At 51.5% G+C, this 18,736-nt stretch overlaps 5 protein-coding genes and 2 non-coding genes across 7 annotated transcripts in view; 5 read left to right on the plus strand and 2 right to left on the minus strand.

Moving 5' to 3' along the window:
• The window catches only part of BO95DRAFT_355533 (putative sister chromatid separation protein (Src1)), a gene marked incomplete at both ends in the record, with an annotated part of 5,782 nt that extends 1,436 nt beyond the window's left edge, over nucleotides 1–4,346 (minus strand). Inside the window, 2 exons of the mRNA XM_025582256.1 lie at nucleotides 2,147–2,600; nucleotides 2,734–4,346. Coding sequence (XP_025445519.1) covers nucleotides 2,147–2,600; nucleotides 2,734–4,346 — 2,067 coding nt within the window. The remainder of the gene's footprint in view (nucleotides 1–2,146; nucleotides 2,601–2,733) is intronic.
• Nucleotides 4,347–5,432: 1,086 nt separating this feature from the next.
• On the minus strand, nucleotides 5,433–11,778 carry acyA (adenylate cyclase acyA; the record flags this gene model as incomplete). The annotated part of the gene is made up of 3 exons (XM_025584866.1): nucleotides 5,433–5,615; nucleotides 5,638–10,911; nucleotides 10,999–11,778. The coding sequence occupies 3 exons, from the start codon at nucleotides 11,776–11,778 to the stop codon at nucleotides 5,433–5,435; spliced, it is 6,237 nt and encodes a 2,078-aa protein (XP_025445520.1).
• A 1,105-nt stretch (nucleotides 11,779–12,883) lies between these two features.
• Nucleotides 12,884–13,819, plus strand: BO95DRAFT_479649 (uncharacterized protein; the record flags this gene model as incomplete). Its single annotated transcript, XM_025590117.1, has 4 exons — nucleotides 12,884–12,973; nucleotides 13,070–13,159; nucleotides 13,305–13,365; nucleotides 13,499–13,819. 4 exons carry the CDS (start codon nucleotides 12,884–12,886, stop codon nucleotides 13,762–13,764), a joined length of 507 nt encoding a protein of 168 aa, XP_025445521.1. The 3' UTR covers nucleotides 13,765–13,819.
• A 413-nt stretch (nucleotides 13,820–14,232) lies between these two features.
• BO95DRAFT_t65 lies at nucleotides 14,233–14,304 on the plus strand. The gene has a single exon. It is a non-coding gene; the product is annotated as a tRNA-Met (tRNA).
• Nucleotides 14,305–14,960: 656 nt separating this feature from the next.
• On the plus strand, nucleotides 14,961–15,032 carry BO95DRAFT_t66. The gene has a single exon. It is a non-coding gene; the product is annotated as a tRNA-Met (tRNA).
• A 2,128-nt stretch (nucleotides 15,033–17,160) lies between these two features.
• Nucleotides 17,161–18,436, plus strand: BO95DRAFT_460446 (glycoside hydrolase family 16 protein; the record flags this gene model as incomplete). The annotated part of the gene is made up of 4 exons (XM_025588737.1): nucleotides 17,161–17,257; nucleotides 17,311–17,865; nucleotides 17,924–18,304; nucleotides 18,369–18,436. 4 exons carry the CDS (start codon nucleotides 17,161–17,163, stop codon nucleotides 18,434–18,436), a joined length of 1,101 nt encoding a protein of 366 aa, XP_025445522.1.
• Nucleotides 18,163–18,736, plus strand: part of BO95DRAFT_23990 (uncharacterized protein) — a 1,255-nt gene continuing 681 nt past the window's right edge. The window contains exon 1 of the mRNA XM_025581347.1: nucleotides 18,163–18,736. This exon is cut by the window's right edge and continues 681 nt beyond it. Within this exon, the coding sequence (XP_025445523.1) occupies nucleotides 18,447–18,736 (290 nt within the window). The 5' untranslated portion in view covers nucleotides 18,163–18,446.

An 18,736-nucleotide genomic window follows, 5' to 3' on the forward strand; every position in this document is an offset into this window, starting at 1 on the left:
GCTGAGGAGGGGCCGCACTCGACCGCTTGTTATGAACGAACCGGTGTGAGCCATCGATTCTCTCCTCTCCTTCTCTCTGACACTTCCCAGGTACCAAAGGGTCCTCGTCAAGGGACAACTACCAGCAGGAAGGGATTGGGCTTAAAGTTAAGATGGGGGAATCCAGTGGGCAGGTGGTAGTTGCAACTTTTGGTAGTTGCAACTTGAGTTTGACGTGCAGATGACGAGACCACGACGATAGTGAGGACAAACAAGGCTCTATTGGTCATGGGAGGGGGGGGGGGGTGTGGGGGCGATGAGCAATAGCCTCACACGAGAGCCAGACTGTGTATGCCATGATTGCCATCTCAGTCCTGGGTCAGTTCCTCGACTCGAAGCAGCCATCTGGCCAGGCTCTGGTTCGATTGCGATTGGGCCCGTGACATTGCAGGTCCACCGCACTATCATCAGAATACTCGGCCGCGAGAGGGGATCTCTTTCTGGTCTCTTTCCACTTGGAGGGATCACTCGCTTGCTGAAAGTGCAGAAAGTGCAGAAAGTGCAGAAAGTACCGAACCATACTGAATTTGCATTTTTGCCGTCACGACAGACATGCATGACGTCGCTTGTCTGCCTTGCCAACCGAGCTGATTGCACGGGTCTTGTCTCCGGGCAGTGGGATATCATGCTTTAGGTAATGAGTAAGGGAGAGGACGACTACCGTACTTGTCAAAACCACGGGCTGTGACGCCGTGATGCTGTGACGCTCTTAGCGAATTCGAGTGCAGGACTGGCCCGGAAAAAGTATCCATATGATTTCGTTGGACAGCAGCAACGGATCGATACTGCGAGGGGCAACGGACGGAACCAGCCTCCCGGTGGTACGGTGAGCTACTCGTGCCAATCTGCAATAACCCAATTCTGCCGACAGTACTGTTTTAGCCTTCAAAGCTGCTTATCTTAAACAAAATTACACAACTATAAGTTACATTAGGATTATTAAGGCTATTAGGGTCTTAGGATATTGTAGGCCGAAGGTATCGTTATATTAGGGTTCTTTATTGGGGAATCTTGTATATGATTTTTACATTAGAATCAGTTAGAGAGAAAGCGGTCTGTTGAGCGGTGAAGCAATAAATACTATAAGTCTACTATGAAAAATGGGGTTATTGCAAATTGGCACGAGTAGCTTGCCGTAGGTGGCCCTGTAGAAGTAGGTATGTGAACGACTGCTGGGTCCAAATCTGATCCAGGCTAGTTCCACCATGCCTGCCAGGGCCTGTCTGACTCGGTACGTACAGCAGGAGTTCTGTCCGTAGCGCTGGAGGGCTGCCCTGTACGCACTCCGTTAGTTTGTCTGTACCCAGCGGCTCAAAGTCACACCTTCGGCAAACGATCCGAGAACCAGTATCTCGAAGTCTAGCCGTCTGAAAAAAAAAAAAGGAGGTCGTGTAGGTAGCAAACGAGTGGAGGATGGGACGTTGAGCTGAAGCATGAAGGGAGTACGAATGAATACAGGGTACGTATGTGTCACGGGACGTGTAGTAGGTAACTACCTAGTAAGGGCCCATGGGAACCTTCATCAAAAGATTTGGACGAAAAATCTTCCGGTCTTTCTCCGCTAGACCCGGCAAGGCATAACTTAGCTCACTTGACTAAATCAGGTTAACTCCTGTCTACTCCAGCTTAGTGGTTTTACCGTACTCCCGAGTCCGTCAACGGGTACTACTCGAGGAGTCGAGAGTTGAGTCCTACTGTAGTGCACTCTCGTTCACACACAGCACAAAACACACACCACACACTTTAGGTGCAAAAGAGACTGATCTTGGATAATACAGTCAACCTGGGGAATCACGGAATGTTGACCAGCTAGCTAACCGACTAACCGAAATAAAGATAAGAAGTTTCAAAATATGCAGGAAGCGAACCGCGCACGTTAAAGAGAAGAAGACCTCATAGTGTTTCCAACTTTCTCGGGACGTCATTCATGTAAGAAAGGACGGTCTCAGTAGATGGGCCGGCCTTCGTCCCATTTTCGAGGGACCGGAGTAGCATCCTGACTAGCAGCCAAGGGACGACCACCGTCCTCGGGCGATGAAGGCGAGAAATGCATTTTGTGCACATCCCGGCCCGTGCTGTTGCCGCTACTTTCAATCTCGTTGCGGACGCTGCTAATCCCCCCGATCCATTCCCACACACGGGCAACATCTCCTCCGCGACCCTCCCGCACCGCAGCTCGGACGTTGGCGTTGCCTTCAACGATACTGCGCACGCGCTTCCAGAGCCCCTCGCGCCGACTTCCGCGCAGCTCGGACCGGAGGACATCATCACGCAACTGTCCAATGGGAATGTAGGGCTCTCGGGCCGCACCGCGAGCATGTAAAGCCGCCTGTGTCGCGAGGCGATCGAGCGTAGTGGCCACAAGTTCAGGGACCCGGGCCATATCCGAGCGGCGAGCCCGGATTTTGGAGCGGACATAAAGTGTCAAGCATACCGCGAGAGTTAGAACCGAAATAGGAAGTCGATACGCGAGGAGAGAGAGTCGGACGTAGCGGCGGAATGCGCAGGTGAGGGGGAGCCGGCTGACGGAGGTGGACGTGAGGGTGAGGACAGAAGATGGTCTGTAATTGTGTGGGTGTCTCTGTTAGTTCCATAATACAAGTCAGAATCCGAATCCTTGGAAGGGTGCCAGAGGGAAGGCCAGGGTGTCGCGAACAGGCTGGAATCAGAAGGAGGAGACCAGGAACTACTCACTGTTGGACTCGAGTGACGACTTCTTCTTTGCCAACCACCTCACCTAAGGCTCCCTTCCACAAGTCATCAAACTCCGCGTCACTCATCCCCTTGCGGCGTTTTTTTCCGACCTCTTGCTTCAGCTCGGTTTCACTGATCTCAGGACCCTTTTCTCCTTGGTCACCGTGCACAATTTCGCCACACTCCCACTTGGCCCGACGGTCCCGGAGAGTTTCGAGGGCTCTGTCGGCAACAGCTTTGACTCGGCGTGCCTTCTCACTATCGGCTTCGCACGTCGGGGCAAGAGGTACCAGTCCACCTAGCGACAGAGGGTGTGCCTTGAGGATGAAGTCATGCTCACAGCGAGCCTCAAAATTTGGGTAACAGAAAGCATGGGGAGGACACGGTTCGCACTGCGGCTCGAGAACATTGGCCCATTCAGGAACCCGGGTGTCTGCCAATGACCAGGTGGGCTTGCCTATACCGCAGAATCCAATCTCAATCTTCTCCTTGCGCCACCAAGCACCAAAACCGGCGACAAGGGCTAATATAATGATCCAAGGCGCAGCACGGTTTGCTGTCCGCGCTTGTTGGGGCCGGGTGCTGGGGGCGCTTGGCGGATACATCAAGTGCGCCCGGTCCTCCTCAAGCGCCAACTGCTCCTCGGGCGTAAATTCTTCGCCAGCACTGACGTCGCTGTCGCTATCCTCATACTTCTCCACCGCCTCCAGGGACTGCTGAGGAGATCTCGGCTTAGGCACGGGGAACTCGAACGAAGATCGCTTTGACGGGGTAAAGCCATAGTCAGCATTCATGTCCACTGGCGTCATGGACCTCCTAGGCCGTAGACCGTTGCTGGCAGCAGGGGAGTTCAGTGAGAATCGCGAGGCGCTCTTCCGCCCAACACTCGAAGTTCTCGGGCTCCGGTGCTCCCACCGGGCTGGCGATCCACTTTGGAATGGGTTGTCATCGGTGAAGACACTCTCGTCCTTGGGTTCCAACTTGATTGCTGAGAAGGGGGTCTTCGGCTCAGGCTCGGGTTCGGGTTGTGGCTCGGCAGCAGGAGTCATCTCACTTTTTCGTGGTTTGCGGGTCGTCGACTTTCGGGGAGTAGCCGTGTTAAACGGGACCGGGGTTGCCGTCATGTCGTCGTGCGATTCGGCATCGGACGCGCGATAGCGTTTGCTGGTCGACCGGGGGACCGTTCTTCGAGAGCTAGTAGATGGCGTGGCTGATACGTGGGCATCCTCCGTGTCGACCGTCGATGCTCTCGTGCTCAATCTGGAGCGTGCGCGCCGACCGCCCGTCGCGGTCGAAACCGTGGAAGGAGTAGGTGGGGGAGGCATCGACTCTCTGCCAGATTCATGGTGTTGATCGTTGTAATCGCTCACGACTGATGAGGCGCGACTACCCATATCCGTGATTCCTTCACTGGTTCTCCTCACCCTTTCCCGTTCGCGCAGAAGCTTCTTGGCCTGAGGCAGAACTTCTGTCTCAAGAATGCTGATGAGTTGAGCTTTCTTGGCTGAGGCTGGATAGGGAACATCGTGGCTAACGAGGATGGACCGAAGACGAGGAACGGTGAGCGAATTCAGGTCAAAGTCGGGAGCCAAATAATCCAAACCGTCCGCCATGATGAAGAGTGATTGATCCTAGCAGTGATCAACGCCACCAAGGGAGGGGTAGGGAAAGAAGGGGGAATGAAGTTGAAGATGATGGTGTTACGGCAGAAAAAAAATCCGGGGGGAGAATTTAGAAGAAAAAAAGAGGACTAAGACTAAGATAGGTGGTTAAGCCAGCCGGTTGGCGGTCGACAACTGCAGTGGCTGTGAGTGATGGGATGAATTTCACTCAAGTGAAAATCCGGATTTTCGGTGATCCTCCCTAACTATCGTCAGAGACGCAACAAGCAACAAGCAGCAGCAGCTGAGCCGCCGTCCTTCAAATCAATCTGATCGTCTCCAGGGCAACAACAAACCCGACCGAGCTGCAAGCGAAACAGCCAAACCAAAAAAAACAAGCCAACTGGCCAGTTGAGGAGGTGTCATGCCAGACAGTTCGATCAAATTGAGGCACCCACACTCGGATACAGAGTCGTTGTAGATGAAGGATCTGCAGGCATCACAGTCAGTGATGCATTAGGGGCATGTTTCGAGGAGACGAGGAAGGGTTTGATGATGAAGCTATTTGTTGTGTGCTTGGATCATGTGACATAATTGTTACACTGCATCCCAGCTGATTAATAACCTATGGCATAACTAAGTGTACTACCGTAGATAGGCCCAGAGGCCATGCTAAAAAATCCAGCCATTTTTATGTGTTCAGATAATTGGATTCCATTGAGTACATACACAATTACCAAGTGAATCTAGACACATAGGGCACAAACAACATTGCCACCTTTGGCTCCTAGACCCATGCTTCGGAATTCCTTTCACACCCCGCCCGCCCTTCCTCGAGACGCCCGCGTAAGTGTAGCAAAAGGTTGATGGGGAAATAATAGAAAAGAAAAGAGAGGAAAAAACACAAGAATGATAAGCGGCAATAGATACAGATATGATCGATTAGGATGAACCCCACGTTACTATATTCATCGGGATTGGGAAGTAGCGGCGAGATCCGCCAGGGTTCATCTCGCCAGACAAACAGACTCCTTGGGTGAAAGAGAACGGTCATGTAGTATTGGGTTGGGTTTTACCGCGGCTGCGATGCAATTAAATTCACCTGTAGCTTTTGGTAGTGCCAGCACTGACAGCTACTTGTTCCTTGAGAACACGGTACTCTTCAAGCCGGTTTTGCAACTCTTGCATTACTTCGGAGATCGGGGCGGCATGGTCATTGAGCTGATCACCGGGTTTAAATGGTCGCAGCATGTGCCGGATGGAAAGAGTATTGATGCAAACCTGGTCCACGATTAGTACATACCGTTGGATGGTGCCATTCTTTACTCACCTCGATGCGCGTCACCTGTTGCTCCACCAGGCTGACCACAGTCGAATCTGCAAGTTCGCCGCCATGGTTCTTCACAACGTTGAACAAGGCCACGTTTGGTTCCTTGAGGCGGGCTTCGCCAGGATACTCCAAGGCACCACAAAGCCTCTCAAGTCGAAGAGTAAGTTCCCACAGCCGCCAAATCAAGTCGGTCTGGATCTCTAGCTGCGAGTGCTTGCTAATGGTGGTCGGGGCATGCTCATTTGATGTGTCCTTCTCCAGCGTTGTCAGTCTACCAGAGAGAGAATGAGGGTAGATCAAATAGAGTGGTTCCGGATTCTCAAGCCCCTTCAGCTTTCGCTCTCCCTGATCCTTGATCACAAAACCTTGGCTATTGAGTTGCTGGAGCTCGCGTCGGATATTATACCCAAGATTGTCAATCGCATAGCTCTCTTCGGAGCCAGTCGAGGCAGCGCGCTCGCTATCAGCAAACACCTCCAGGTTGCGTTGGATGTCGCTCATGAAATCTGAGGACACGAAGATTTGGCCACCATCGGCGACGGCAGAGATACGAGAAGCGCGATTGACCATTGGCCCGAAATAATCCATACGATTGGTCACTGGGTCCTTTTCGCAGACAGGCTCACCCCAATGTATTCCCATTCGGACGGACAGACCTCGGAAGATGACGTTGTTTTCCATGTCGTACTGCACCTGGCACTGTGGTTGCTCCAGGATTTCTGTCGGCCATTCTGCTTCCAGAAGCTGTGTCTGGCAGTTGAAGCACCAAAGTAAAGCGGCCGTGGTTGTGGAGAACGCAACCATGAAAGCGTCACCTTCCGTTTTCACCTCATAACCACCGATTATACCCAGCTGTCGACGAAGAATGTCGTTATGAATCTGAATAGCTGAGCGCATCGCATCTGGGCAGGTTTCCCAGAGGCTTGTTGACTTCTTGATATCAGTAAAGATGATAGCGAGTTCTCCAACAGGGGCGTCCACATAATCGAAACGGGCGAGCCTGGAGTCGCCCGGTGTATCACGCGGCTTTTTGGTTCGCTTCGTGCTCGGTATAATCTGATCCTCGGGGGGTCCGACCATAGAAAGACTAGGCCTCAACCTTATCTTCTCTCGCTTCTTCAAGTCACTCACACCCAGTATCATGACCATTAGTTTGTTGTTGGCTCCGAATGAAATGGCCAGGTCTCTGATCTTCTGAGCAGCGATCATAAGATCTCTCCGTTCAGCTCTAGCAACATCAACGACAAGATCTGGCGTCACATAATCCCACAGCTCCCTTGATGCCACAATGATCATCTCATCCTGTTCCGTGAGGTTGAGATGCATGGTGTGTGGTGCCGCAATAACGGCGGGCATCATCTGGAAATGTCCAAACGACCTTGATACTGTAAGGGTATCGTTTAACTTGCCATTGCGGGAGACAAACCCGCCTGCAGCGCGGATCCTTGCTCTTTCGTGTGATTCTGCAGGATCATGGTTTCGGGTCAAGTGCTTCAGTGAACCATCGGATTTGACAAGTATAGCCTGCGCGTCACCAACATTGGCAACGAACAGATCCATGTTGTTCAAGTATATCACGGTAGCGACTCCACCGGAATGGACATCCTCCTTGTTCAACCGCACTTTCTTCGATTCCGCGGGATCTTCCTGATAATGACGCACATCTTGGTCAATCGACTTGTAGCACGCAAATGCCATGTTCTTATTCAAGGTCAGAAATGCTCGTCTGAGTGCATCTAGCGGAGTTTCCAGGTCTTCGGTCCGAATCCGCTTCAGCTCGGATGAGAAAGTGTGTATGAAGTTCTCGTGCAGGAATTTGGCAATTCTAGATCCTCCCGTTGACTGGGATTGACCGTCGAACATTCCTACCACTGTCTCCACTTTGTCGGGCTTGAGTCGAGGAACGATCATATCGAAGATGGAAAGATGTTCGCTTTTGCCAAGAAAGTCGGCCATGCCGTATGCAAGAGACCCAGCTAGGGAAGCGGAAGTCCGGACACGACGATCTTCTGTCTCTTCGGGTATCGTAGAAATTGTGAGAGTGACGTCCATCAAGCCAAGAACACGCAGATGCGTCAGGGAATTGAAGTCGGTCAAATCTGTCCCGGGTGTGGTGGGCGTTCCCAGTGACGACGCATGAGGTTTGATTTCCAGCCGCTTGTTACCAGAAAAATTGAGGTACTTCAAATTGCGATTCCAATTCCAGTTCCAGTCGTAAGGCCAGTTAGAGACGTTGTACTTGAGAGAGTTGCTCCCAACATCCAGAATTGCGAGCTTGCTGACTTTGCAGAGTTCGGCTGGAAGCACCTGGAAACGATTCGCATTGATGTGCAGTACCTTCAAGTTGCTGCCTTCTTCGAGATCATCGGACGGAAGGGACGTGAGCTCGTTGCCCGAGAGGTACAGCTCAGTCAACAATGGCCAACGTCTCAACAGGCCCTGAGGAAGCTCCGTTAACTCGTTGTATGAGAGGTTAACAACACGCAACTCCGGGATCAGCGACAGCTCTCGGAAAATATCGTCCTCCAATCGATTGTCTGCCAGGAGGAGATTCCTTAGTGATCCCCCGAATGTCGTTGCGACATGTTGTGAGAAGTTGGAGTCTTTGCGTGACGATGGGCTTCCATCGGTGAGCGAGCGAGAAGCCGCAGATACTTTCCGCCCCCCTTGGCCTAAAGATGAGGCAATAGAGGGCTTCCGGTAAGCTGTCCCGTTGGGTGAACCTCCGGTGCTGAGTGCACCAGCTCCTGATGCTTGGCTGGGTCGGCGTGCCTCCTGTTCATCAACGGCACCTAGTTCTTCGTAATTGGGATTATTCGACAGCCCTGGGGTCACTGCAGGAGTCATAGATGCGTCGACCGGAAGCTGGGGCTGAGGACTACCATGCTTTGGAAACGCCTCCAGCACATTTGAGGAGACATTCAGCGTTTCCAGCTTAAGGCAGTGCCAAATCTCCGGTGGGAGTCGCCTAAGATTGCATTCCCGCAAGTTGAGGTATTTGAGCTCTGTCAAGCAGCCGATAGTGGCGGGCAGCGAAGCCAGAGGATTCTTGATCATGCTGAAATGTTCAAGCCTACGCAGTTTGCCAATGTGTGGCGACATTGAGACAAGGTGATTCTTGTCAAGGATGAGCTTCTGCAGATTCGGCAGATTCTCAAAGAGAGCATCGCGAAACTGAACCAGCTTGGCAGAAGCTATATTCAGAGATGTCAACGTTGGGACAGGTCCATCAATGTCGAACTGTGTCATGGGGCAATGGTCGAGGATCAAAGTCCGCAATTTGGGGAACGATCCTTTGAACTTCGAGATAGCATTGTGGCCAATGACCAGTTGCTCCAATCGCGGGAGGAGAGACAGGCGGTCTATATTGGTAATCTCATTGAATCTCGCGTCGATTTCCTTCAGACTATCGAGGCCTCGGAATACCTCATCGAGTGAACCTCTGACAATGTTATTTGTCATCCAAATTCGCTCAAGTGTCGCCAACCTCCCCAGATTGGGTAACTGAGAAATGTTGTTGAAACTGATGTCCAAGTCCACGAGGCTCTTAAGATCACAGAGCAGTTCCGGGAACACCTGGAAGTTATTTGAGGATATATTCAAGCTCCGCAGATATTGAAAATTGCCAAAATACGCAGGAAGTTCCGTGAGTCTGTTGTTGGCCATCTTGATGCTGACAAGGCCGTGCAACCTATCCAGGTTGGCATGGCTCAGATCTTCGATACGATTGTTCGAGATATCAAGATATGTCAGTCGACTAGCAAGGCCAAAACTGGCAGGCAAACGAAGAGCATCGTTGCCGATGAACTTTATCTCTCGTAGGTTGATACATCCCTGGATAAAATCCTTGGGCACATCCAAGGACAGGTTCTTTGACAGGTTCAAAGATATGATCTCAGGTGCCTTCTTGTAAAGAGTGATCGGAATGGTGACTAAACTCCGATTCGAGAGGTCCACGTGGCTAAATTTTTGGTTCTTATTGAGGACAGGCTCGCTCTCCAGACTGCTGTAACCACTGATGCGGGCTGGGAGAAAGGTGAAACGAAGGATATAACTATGATCTTCACGGCCGATTTCTTCGATCTTATCCTTCTCGGTATAACCTACCTGTTCAAGCATGCGCTTCTGCATGAGAATGGGCATCTCACTCGGGCCGAGCTGTCTGGAAAGATCATTCTTGCGCATCACTAACTCATAATTATTCAGATGATCAGTAAGAAATGATTTTCGTCCGAGTAGAAGGAGAACATCGGCAACAGTCGCATAGAGACCAGCTGAAAGGGTGGCGAAGGTCGAATCAGCGCGAAATACTCGTATGAAATAACCCACACCGTCGGGTTCGGATATTGTGGGACCAGGCTGCTCAACGCCTTCGTCGGGCAGTAAGGATGATATATCATCCTTTTGCTTTTTGACGTGCCAACTCTCCGGCGCATCCCAGTTTCCGGCAGGCAAGTTATCTCGATTTGTCCGTTCTTCTACCTGCGCGAAAGCTCCATCTGGCATCCGACCTCGGTCACCTGGAGAGGGCGGATTCACAATGCCCTCCATATGCGAGAGGTCTGTATCGAGAGCCCACATGTTGGAGTCGTCTGAGAATCTGGAATCTCTGCCGACCGGATACTCGTTGCCCGCACCTCGCCGTCCACGTAACTTGGATGGGCCAATGGCCAATCCTTTACCGTCCTTCTTTCGGTCACTTTCTCCATCATTGTACTTGGAAGATGTCGCACTCTCAATACTTCCCTGTCTGCCTCGCCTGGCGGGCGAGGCATCTCTTCGCGTCAACTTTGACGCGGCAGCTTTCGTGGTATCCTGCACTCCTTTCGCTGTCGCAATATTTTTCAGGTGGCCATGCTTTGGGCGACGTATTTTATCGAGGAAAGAACGCTTCCCCGGCTGAGCCCCCGGGGAGTTCTGACCCTGTCCCTTTACGTGGGCGCTCTGGACGCTGGGCGTGGGACTAGTGGCACGCCCAAGAGTTGTGGTTGATGTCATTGGGGTGGGGTAATTGAGACTACCTTCCCGAGATGGGTGAAGTCCAAGCGAAAGATCATCTCGGCCGGTTGCCGGGCGAGCTGGATAGCCGGCAAGATCACCGGCCGCAGTAGGCTTCTCTTCTTTGCTCCGAGAGTGGCGGTGGCCGCTGAAATGTCTCCGATTGGGATCTTTTTGGGCTGCCGCAGCACGTTGCCCTTCGGCTGTGGGCGCTTGGCGGACAGGGGCCTCTCCAAATTGAGGTATATCCTACAGTGTCTCCGCGTCAGCACAACTAATGGTGATCACCAATACAGGAATTGACATGATTGGGCGTTGTCGGGGACATGGACTCACGTTGTAGTTTTGGTACATCCAGGGAGTGATCTCGCTGGAAGGAAGAGGAGTTCGTGGCCTTGTATGGTTTTGCGGGGTTTTTTCGTGTGAGGTGTCCGTGGTGTTGCGTGATCCGTCTGAATTAGCTCGTTCTCGAGCTCTGAAGTAATCAATCGATGACGGCTTCGACACCGAAGCCTGAGTGTTGTTATCTGAATCGTGCTTCGGGTCTCCGTTGCCTTGGTATTCATCGCCGAAGAAGCCTTGCAGCTTCTTTCTGAAGAGCGCACCAGTACTAGACTTAGATCCTTGGCTACTAGCGGTCATGGCACTAGCTACCGACGGTCTCCGATGGTCAACATTGAAATCCAAGTCGAGCGGCTCACTTGTGTATGTCTGGGCGGTTCCAGGGCGGAATGTGGCGGAGGCTGGGGAGGCTTCTTGTTCCGAGAAGTCATGGAAGAAGGTATTGGGGGCATCAGCCGCCAGCATCTTAGGCGAGGATGATTGTGAGGGGGAGAGTTCTGGCTGGGAGGTGTCGGTGGGGCCGATGCTCAAATTGGACGGCCGTCCGCGGGGATTAGATGCAGAAGAATGATTTCGCTCATCGGTGCCTAGCATATTCATTGCTTTTCTGTGACTACCGAACTGTGGTGGCTTGCGCTGATCTGTCGGAGACACATCCGGGGAAGCCCAGGAGAATATGGAATTGTATAAATCGGCAGGAACCCCTAGGGGTGGTGATTTGCGGCCCTGTGAGTTGGATCTGGGAAGCATCAGTATCTGGTAACAGTTGCGCATCGTTTGATCTCATGGTTTGGTTCCCGTGGAAATGCAGTGCCTATGATATCCACCCCCCGTGAGCGGCAATGTCAGAGGAAGATCTAATCCACCGAATCAGCCTGAAGAAGAGTATGAGATGAGCCGAATGAGCTACATCGACAGACTTCTTCTCGCAGATGATTCGCCGAGTGTCTACCCAGACCAACCACCAAATGTTTGCCAAGCTCACTACCGGGTTTAATCGACATCGTTCAGGCAGCAGGACGCGGCGTATAGAGATGCGGAGAGAGAAAGCCGCGTTTTTGTCGCGCTCGGTACATTGTGGGATGGAATATGGGGTACAGGTGTTCCTACCTTAACAACTCTCGACCTCCAGAGAGCGGGGAAACACTGCGCCCATGGGAATAGCCATGATTGTGCTGCTGGTGCTGGTTCCGACCTTCTCTGACAGTCTCCTGTGACAACCAGCTATGTGCACCCGAGCTTTCCGAGCTGCGTCGGCCTTCCGTCCGATCGCCAGCCCGATATGCCATGCTTCCCAAGTGAGTATTTGACAGTTTCCGAGGGGTCGAGGAGGGGTGCGGCGAGTGGGCGGTCGGCTGTCAGGAATCGCGATCACGGGGGAGGGGGGAGGGGGGAGGATTAAGGGGAGTAGAGCAATAGCATTAATCGTGTTGGGTACGGCCCTAAAGCGCAAATGGATGTAATAAGTTCGTCGGGGTGCCTGCCGTGCAATTATACGCCGCTTGGTCCAGGGAGAAAGAGTGCAGGCGGAGAAAAGCTAGTGGGATAACGAGGTACGGTGGTGAGGGTGCAAGGTTGGTCGGTTTGGTGGGTGTTTTAAAGGAGAGGTTGTATGAAGTCTAGGCAGGCGCCTCAGTCGCCATCGGCGACTGCTGGTATATGCTGTTGAAGATGGAGATTATGGTGGAAGAGGTGTTCTGTCGTAGCACGGGGGTTTAGCGTCGGGCGCGACGGTGACAAGGCATGCTTCATGTTCTAGAGGGTGAGCGGCAGTGGTGATTGAGGGAACGTCATGACACAGTCCAGACGAGGATACTCTGGTACATGGGGGGGGAGGGGTTTTGGGATTGGGAAGAAAAAAGGGAACGAGGTGTAGGTTATGGATAGAATAGAAGAGTTTCCAGAAGTCGGGATAGACTTAGACTGGGGGTGTGGTGGGTGGGCGGAGGAAGAGAGAAGTGGTGGTACAGTAAGTAAGGTAGTTACAGGGTGGTAGTGGGTGACGGATTGTCCGGTCGGCGGGTGTGAGTGAACCTGCGCAGAGTTAACCTAGTCGGTTACCTAGTGGTTACTAGTTGAGGCTCTGACTACCGCCAACCCGCTAAACCAGACCGAGCAGCTGTTCGTTAGTTCAATATGGACGAGGAAAGCAAAGGTGAGATGGACCTTCCCGCCTATGGACTCCGTACCTAGACTACTACTAAATTGACTTGCTGAACACTGAACACTTTGCTACGTATGAGTGCACAGTACTTACTGAGTACAACTGGACACCACACCTGTTCCTACAAATCCTACAGTTCCTACACATCCAGTACTACGAACTTTACATACCCGAACCTTCCAAACTTTTGATCGTTGGTAATGATGTCAAGATCCGACTGATTTTCCGAACTCTCTCACTTTTCACATGGAATAGAGTTAATATACGGAGTACTTACATAGTACTTCTCTTCCGAGTGCGCATAAGGGATCGATTATCTAAGGTGTTTAGTTGGTTACTTTGACAACTCGACCAGTCCTCAACCGACGTCGCTAGAAAAGGGGAGTGGTTTCCGGGGATTGCATGGTCCGTGGGCGAGTCTGTGCTTTTCTGACGGAAATCCTACCTCAGATGCCGGTTATCTGCACCTTGACCATGCACAGTGCATGCTCAATTCTGTACTCCGTTCTACAGGCATGGACATGTCACTGGTACCTATGCTCATGGTTATTGCCTCGCTCGCATCAGTAATGACCAAGAACGATAGACTAGCCTAGGAGCCAGGTGTTTCATGTTTGGACGATATTTGACGAGTGTTTGACCTTCAAAGTGTAAATGGTGGAAGTAGCTATATATAGCTTAGTACGGAGTAGCTGTGAAGGTAATCTGTTTACCTAGTAACTAGTGCAGTGTCTATATTAGCTGCTCATCAATCACAGTCACCAGATCCAGATCTGGAATCCATCGCGGGGAAATTTCGGGCATTCGCCTTGAGTGTCTTCCCTTTGTTTCGCGTCTCGATCTCGATCAATCTCGGGGGGTTCGGGTCGATGATTGCGTCTCCCTGTGCTTCGTTCTGATGGTCCGGATAGGGAAAATTCGCCAGAGAAGGGTACCAGAGTATGCAGCCTTGGGAGGGGGGAATTGTTGTAGGATTGATCCCTGCGCATATTGTTCGCATTGTTACGACCAGATTCGGTCCGTGATTCATAGTGGCATAGTTTGAGGAGTCTTTCATCAATCCTAGCATGTTAGCTCAGGGGAAGAGCGCCGGGCTCATAACCCGGAGGACCCTGGATCGAAACCAGGACATGCTAAAGAACTTCTTTTTGTTTTTGCATCGTGCTGAGTACCAACAGAAGTTCTCTACCCCTTTAAATCTGATGTTTCATTTTGTTGTTTTGATTGGGCCTATAGCTGTGCTGTCTTTTGTAGCAAGCAACGAGAGAGCTGTATGTTGGGAGTCGCCAATCATTACCATTGATATTTGCCTTGTCTGTCTGCCAAGGTGGAAAGAGAGCGACGTCCATATCAAGCGCCTCTCGTCCCAGGCCCAACTTGGTTTAGTGGTCTCTACGGGCATCTTGATATAGGGTGTGGCCATGCCGATGTTACAGCCTGGGTGCACTCGTTGCGTGTGGTGGCTTTTCCACCTCGGAGCCGCTGTATATAAATAAACTCGCAACAATATCGCACCGAGGGCATTGCCTGCGGTGAGTCACAATGAAAACCAACTAACTGATTTGACATGATCAGGCAGATTGGATACGTGACTAGCAGCTGACAGTCACACTGGTACAGATAGTGAATAAGGTAGCTATGCCACGGAAATAGAAGAACAAGCCGACAAAACAAACACCACTCAACTTGCACAACAAAAAAGGATAGTTCTGGAAATTGTCGAGCAGATTATTATGCAATGTTGCTGTTCAAGGCTCCCAGTGCAGTAATAAGCTGAGAGTGACATCAATTAAGCATGTTAGCTCAGGGGAAGAGCGCCGGGCTCATAACCCGGAGGACCCTGGATCGAAACCAGGACATGCTAGCGATTTCCTTTTTTGCGTCATCTTCATTCGCCCACCATGTCACTTTTCCGCCTACAGCGTATCCAGCAACCTGTCCCTACATCCCTCTTCTGATTCTCTTCATTCATCCCCGACCTGGCCCAGCGGTTTCTTTTTTTCCCAACCGGAAGACTGCTAGCGATGACACTGGCTCCCACAAGAGGTGGAATCTCAATACATGCGAAAGACTCAATCCACAAGAGTCAAGTGTCAGAAGCATTTGGACTACACTACCCAGAAAAGGCCTGTAGCAGGTAGTCTGCGTACCAATAAAACGAGCCTCGCAACACTTTTGCTTCAAAGGAGCCCAACACATTCAGCCGGAAGTCAACGACGAGAAACCGCTGGTCGGATACCATACACCCTGAGCAATTGGGCCTAAATTGTGGCCCATGTCAGTTTTCGGGAGACCTGGTCAATGTCGCCGTGCGACTGAAGAGAGTGCCCATCTCCACCGCCTACCAGGCACTGACTACAGGCACAATACGCCCCCCCTTCACTGTAGCCCAACTCTCGGCTATTGCCCATACTCGAGGCACCATATTGTCACTCGCATGACCCAAGACGAGACAATCAAGAGACTCGACCAGAGAAGGTCGAATTTAAGCTTAACCTCCGCCACAGACGTGGCATGTTTGCTCACTCGCAGACCTACAGCGGTACTGGATTTTGGAACATGGTTGAATGTGATCGGCGTCCACACGCGTCTATGCCCTGTGATCCAGACAACGAGGTTACTCCGAGGTCTAGTCTCCTCGCCCGAGTCTATGCAGATTGCGGATGTACGAAAATCCATGCCAAATGTACAGAGCTGTATCGTTACCACACCACGCAGACAAAGTGCAAAGCTCAAGTCTGCTGGTATATTTTGGTGCTGGCCTGACTGCTGACTACGCTCAAGGTCGAATCCAAAGCCAATATTAGTCCGAGATAACAACCTCACTTAAAGACCTTTTATTTGGTGACCGCAGGTCACACAGGATGATGCAATGACAAGGCAAAAATCAGCAACATCAACTAAGCCGGAAATGCCATGCTAGCGCCAGCGTGCGACTGCAGAGGCCACGCAAAGTGCATCGCATCAGACGAGGGTAGAGCGTCACTCTGGCTGCAACTGCATGCACGGCAGATTGCCAGGCACCTTGCCCCACACCTGCCGAAGCTTGCAGGTAAACAATGAACATGTCATTCCTTGATCAAGGTCACCATGCCACCAACACAATCTTGTGCCTTGAAGTATACATGCATGGATAGGACCAGGTCAAAAAAAGAGGAGGCTGGGAATGGGGCGGGCAGACGGTGCTAAAATAGTTTAATCGGCGGGTGGCGCTTGATGCTATTGTTAGAAAAGCGGTTTGCATATGACACAACTTGGAACCTTGAAGTGTGCGCATGCCTGTCGGTGTAGATGAAGTCAGAGAGTCAGTCGGATTTGGTTGATTCTATCATCGGTAGAGTGCAGTAAAGTTTAGAGTACAGCTGAGCAACAATGCGGCCACAGCAGGGATTTATACAGTATAGACTACCCGAACATATCTGATAGTGTAGTATTTAATTTCGGGTTGCTGGAGTGAAGGTGATGCCTTACATAAGGCAGCGTCACTCGGGGATGCTTTGACCGCCGCTCGGAGGAAGCCAATGAGAGAGCATCCTGCCCAATTGGGTAAAATACGGAGTGGAAAAGCGAGGAGGCTGGACGATTCAGAAGGTTCATACTTCACTTTTCCAACACACTACTAGGTACTCTCTCCACCGTCCTTTTTTAGTTCCTGCGTCTGAGCCATGGCTGTGACTACCTCAATTCTTTAATTCCCTTTACTCCCCCCTCTCCCCCTCTCCCCCATTTCGAACTGCACTTTCTCGTCAATTCTCCAACACGTGGTGGGCCGCCCGTGATCGATTGATTGTATACTAAGTACCTACGGAGTAATAATACTTCACAACCTTGTGCCGTCGCCTTATTTTCTCAGTTTGACAGCGATTCGGGTTACACAAGGGCTCTCAAGTCCTTCAGGCTCCCTCGTTAAGACACTCTATCTTCATCGAGATTTAATTCGTCTCCGTGTCACTTGACTTTCGCCCGACTGCCTAATACACATACTTCTTGCTATGCAGCTCCCTCGACTTGGAGCCGTCGTAGGTCTCTTCTCCTACTTGAGCCTGGCCACGGCTCAGACATACACTAGCTGCAATCCTACGGAGAGCAGTACGTTCATTTACTCCCAAATTATGAAGAAACAAGTTAACCACTCTTGGCAGCATGTCCTGCGGACACCGCACTGGGAAAGTCCGCATCTTTCGACTTTACCCAAGGAAGCTCTTCCGACTTCGAGCCAACGGGTACCCCAACATATAGTGATGATGGGGTTGCGTTCACAGTGGCTAAAGAGGGGGATGCCCCACTTATCCAGTCCAAATGGTACATCATGTTCGGACGTGTTGAATATGTGATCAAAGCGGCTCCCGGAACCGGCATTGTCAGCAGTGCCATATTGCAATCTGACGACCTAGATGAGATCGATTGGGAGTGGCTCGGTGGGAACAACAATCTGGTGCAGAGCAACTACTTTGGAAAAGGAGCAACCACCCCAAACAATCGCGGAGCGACTCATGACGTCGCCAACAACCACGACGAGTTCCACACGTATACCATCGATTGGACCGACGAGCAGATTGTCTGGCAGATCGACGGCAAGACAGTGCGGGTGCTTACCCCCGAGACAGCTAATGCCAACCAATATCCCCAGTCGCCAATGGTAGTCAAAGTGGGAATCTGGGCCGGAGGCGACCCGAATAACGCACAGGGCACTATCGGTGAGATATACTAGCAATGTGCCCAAGGATATCTTCATTTTGCTAACGCCTTTGGTAGACTGGGCTGGTGGAGAGACTGACTACAGCGCTGGGCCGTACACAATGTACATGAAGTCCCTCAAAGTTACCGACTACTCGACAGGGTCCTCTTACACGTATAGTGACAAAAGTGGACTGTGGACGTCAATTACCTCGGATGGAGGCAAGATCAATGGCAACATCAATGCGGACACAATTTCTTCCGTTCAATCTGCACCTACCATAACCGCGACGGTCAGCATTCCAATTCCTTGGCCTGGAACCCATCGAGAGACTTCGAGTTATGTGACCCCCGACGTCTGGCCTTGGGTTACTGGCACAGGGGCAGCCGCTGCCTACACTGGTAGTTGGTCATATTCCAGTTCAGGACAGGTTCAGCCGCCAAGTGCGGCTTCCGTGAGTGAGCATCTCCAGTACAACTTTGATGACTTGTTGAACGGTAGTTGACGCATCTCAATGAACAGCCTTCCTCCCGGTCTACATCAGCCTGCTCGCCATCTGTGCCGGCCTCATCCTCCCCCTTCGTCTCTAGAACCAGCTCGATGGCTAGCTCAATCGCCAGTCCAACGGGGACTAGTGTGACGTTGACCGGCTTGATCAGCTTAACCAGCTCAACGAGGATCAGCTCGCTGGAGACCATTCCAACGTCCTACTGGAAAACGACCAGCTCGATAACGACCGGCCCGGTGACAAGCAGTGCGATGCTTAGCAGTTCTAGGAAAACTAGCACGCATTTGACCAGCTCGATGATGACCAGCTCGATGATGACCAGCTCGATGATGACCAGCTCGATGATGACCAGCTCGATGATGACCAGCTCGATGATGACCAG

Source organism: Aspergillus brunneoviolaceus (assembly GCF_003184695.1).
Source record: "Aspergillus brunneoviolaceus CBS 621.78 unplaced genomic scaffold BO95scaffold_11, whole genome shotgun sequence".
NCBI classification, from domain to species: Eukaryota; Fungi; Ascomycota; class Eurotiomycetes; order Eurotiales; family Aspergillaceae; genus Aspergillus; species Aspergillus brunneoviolaceus.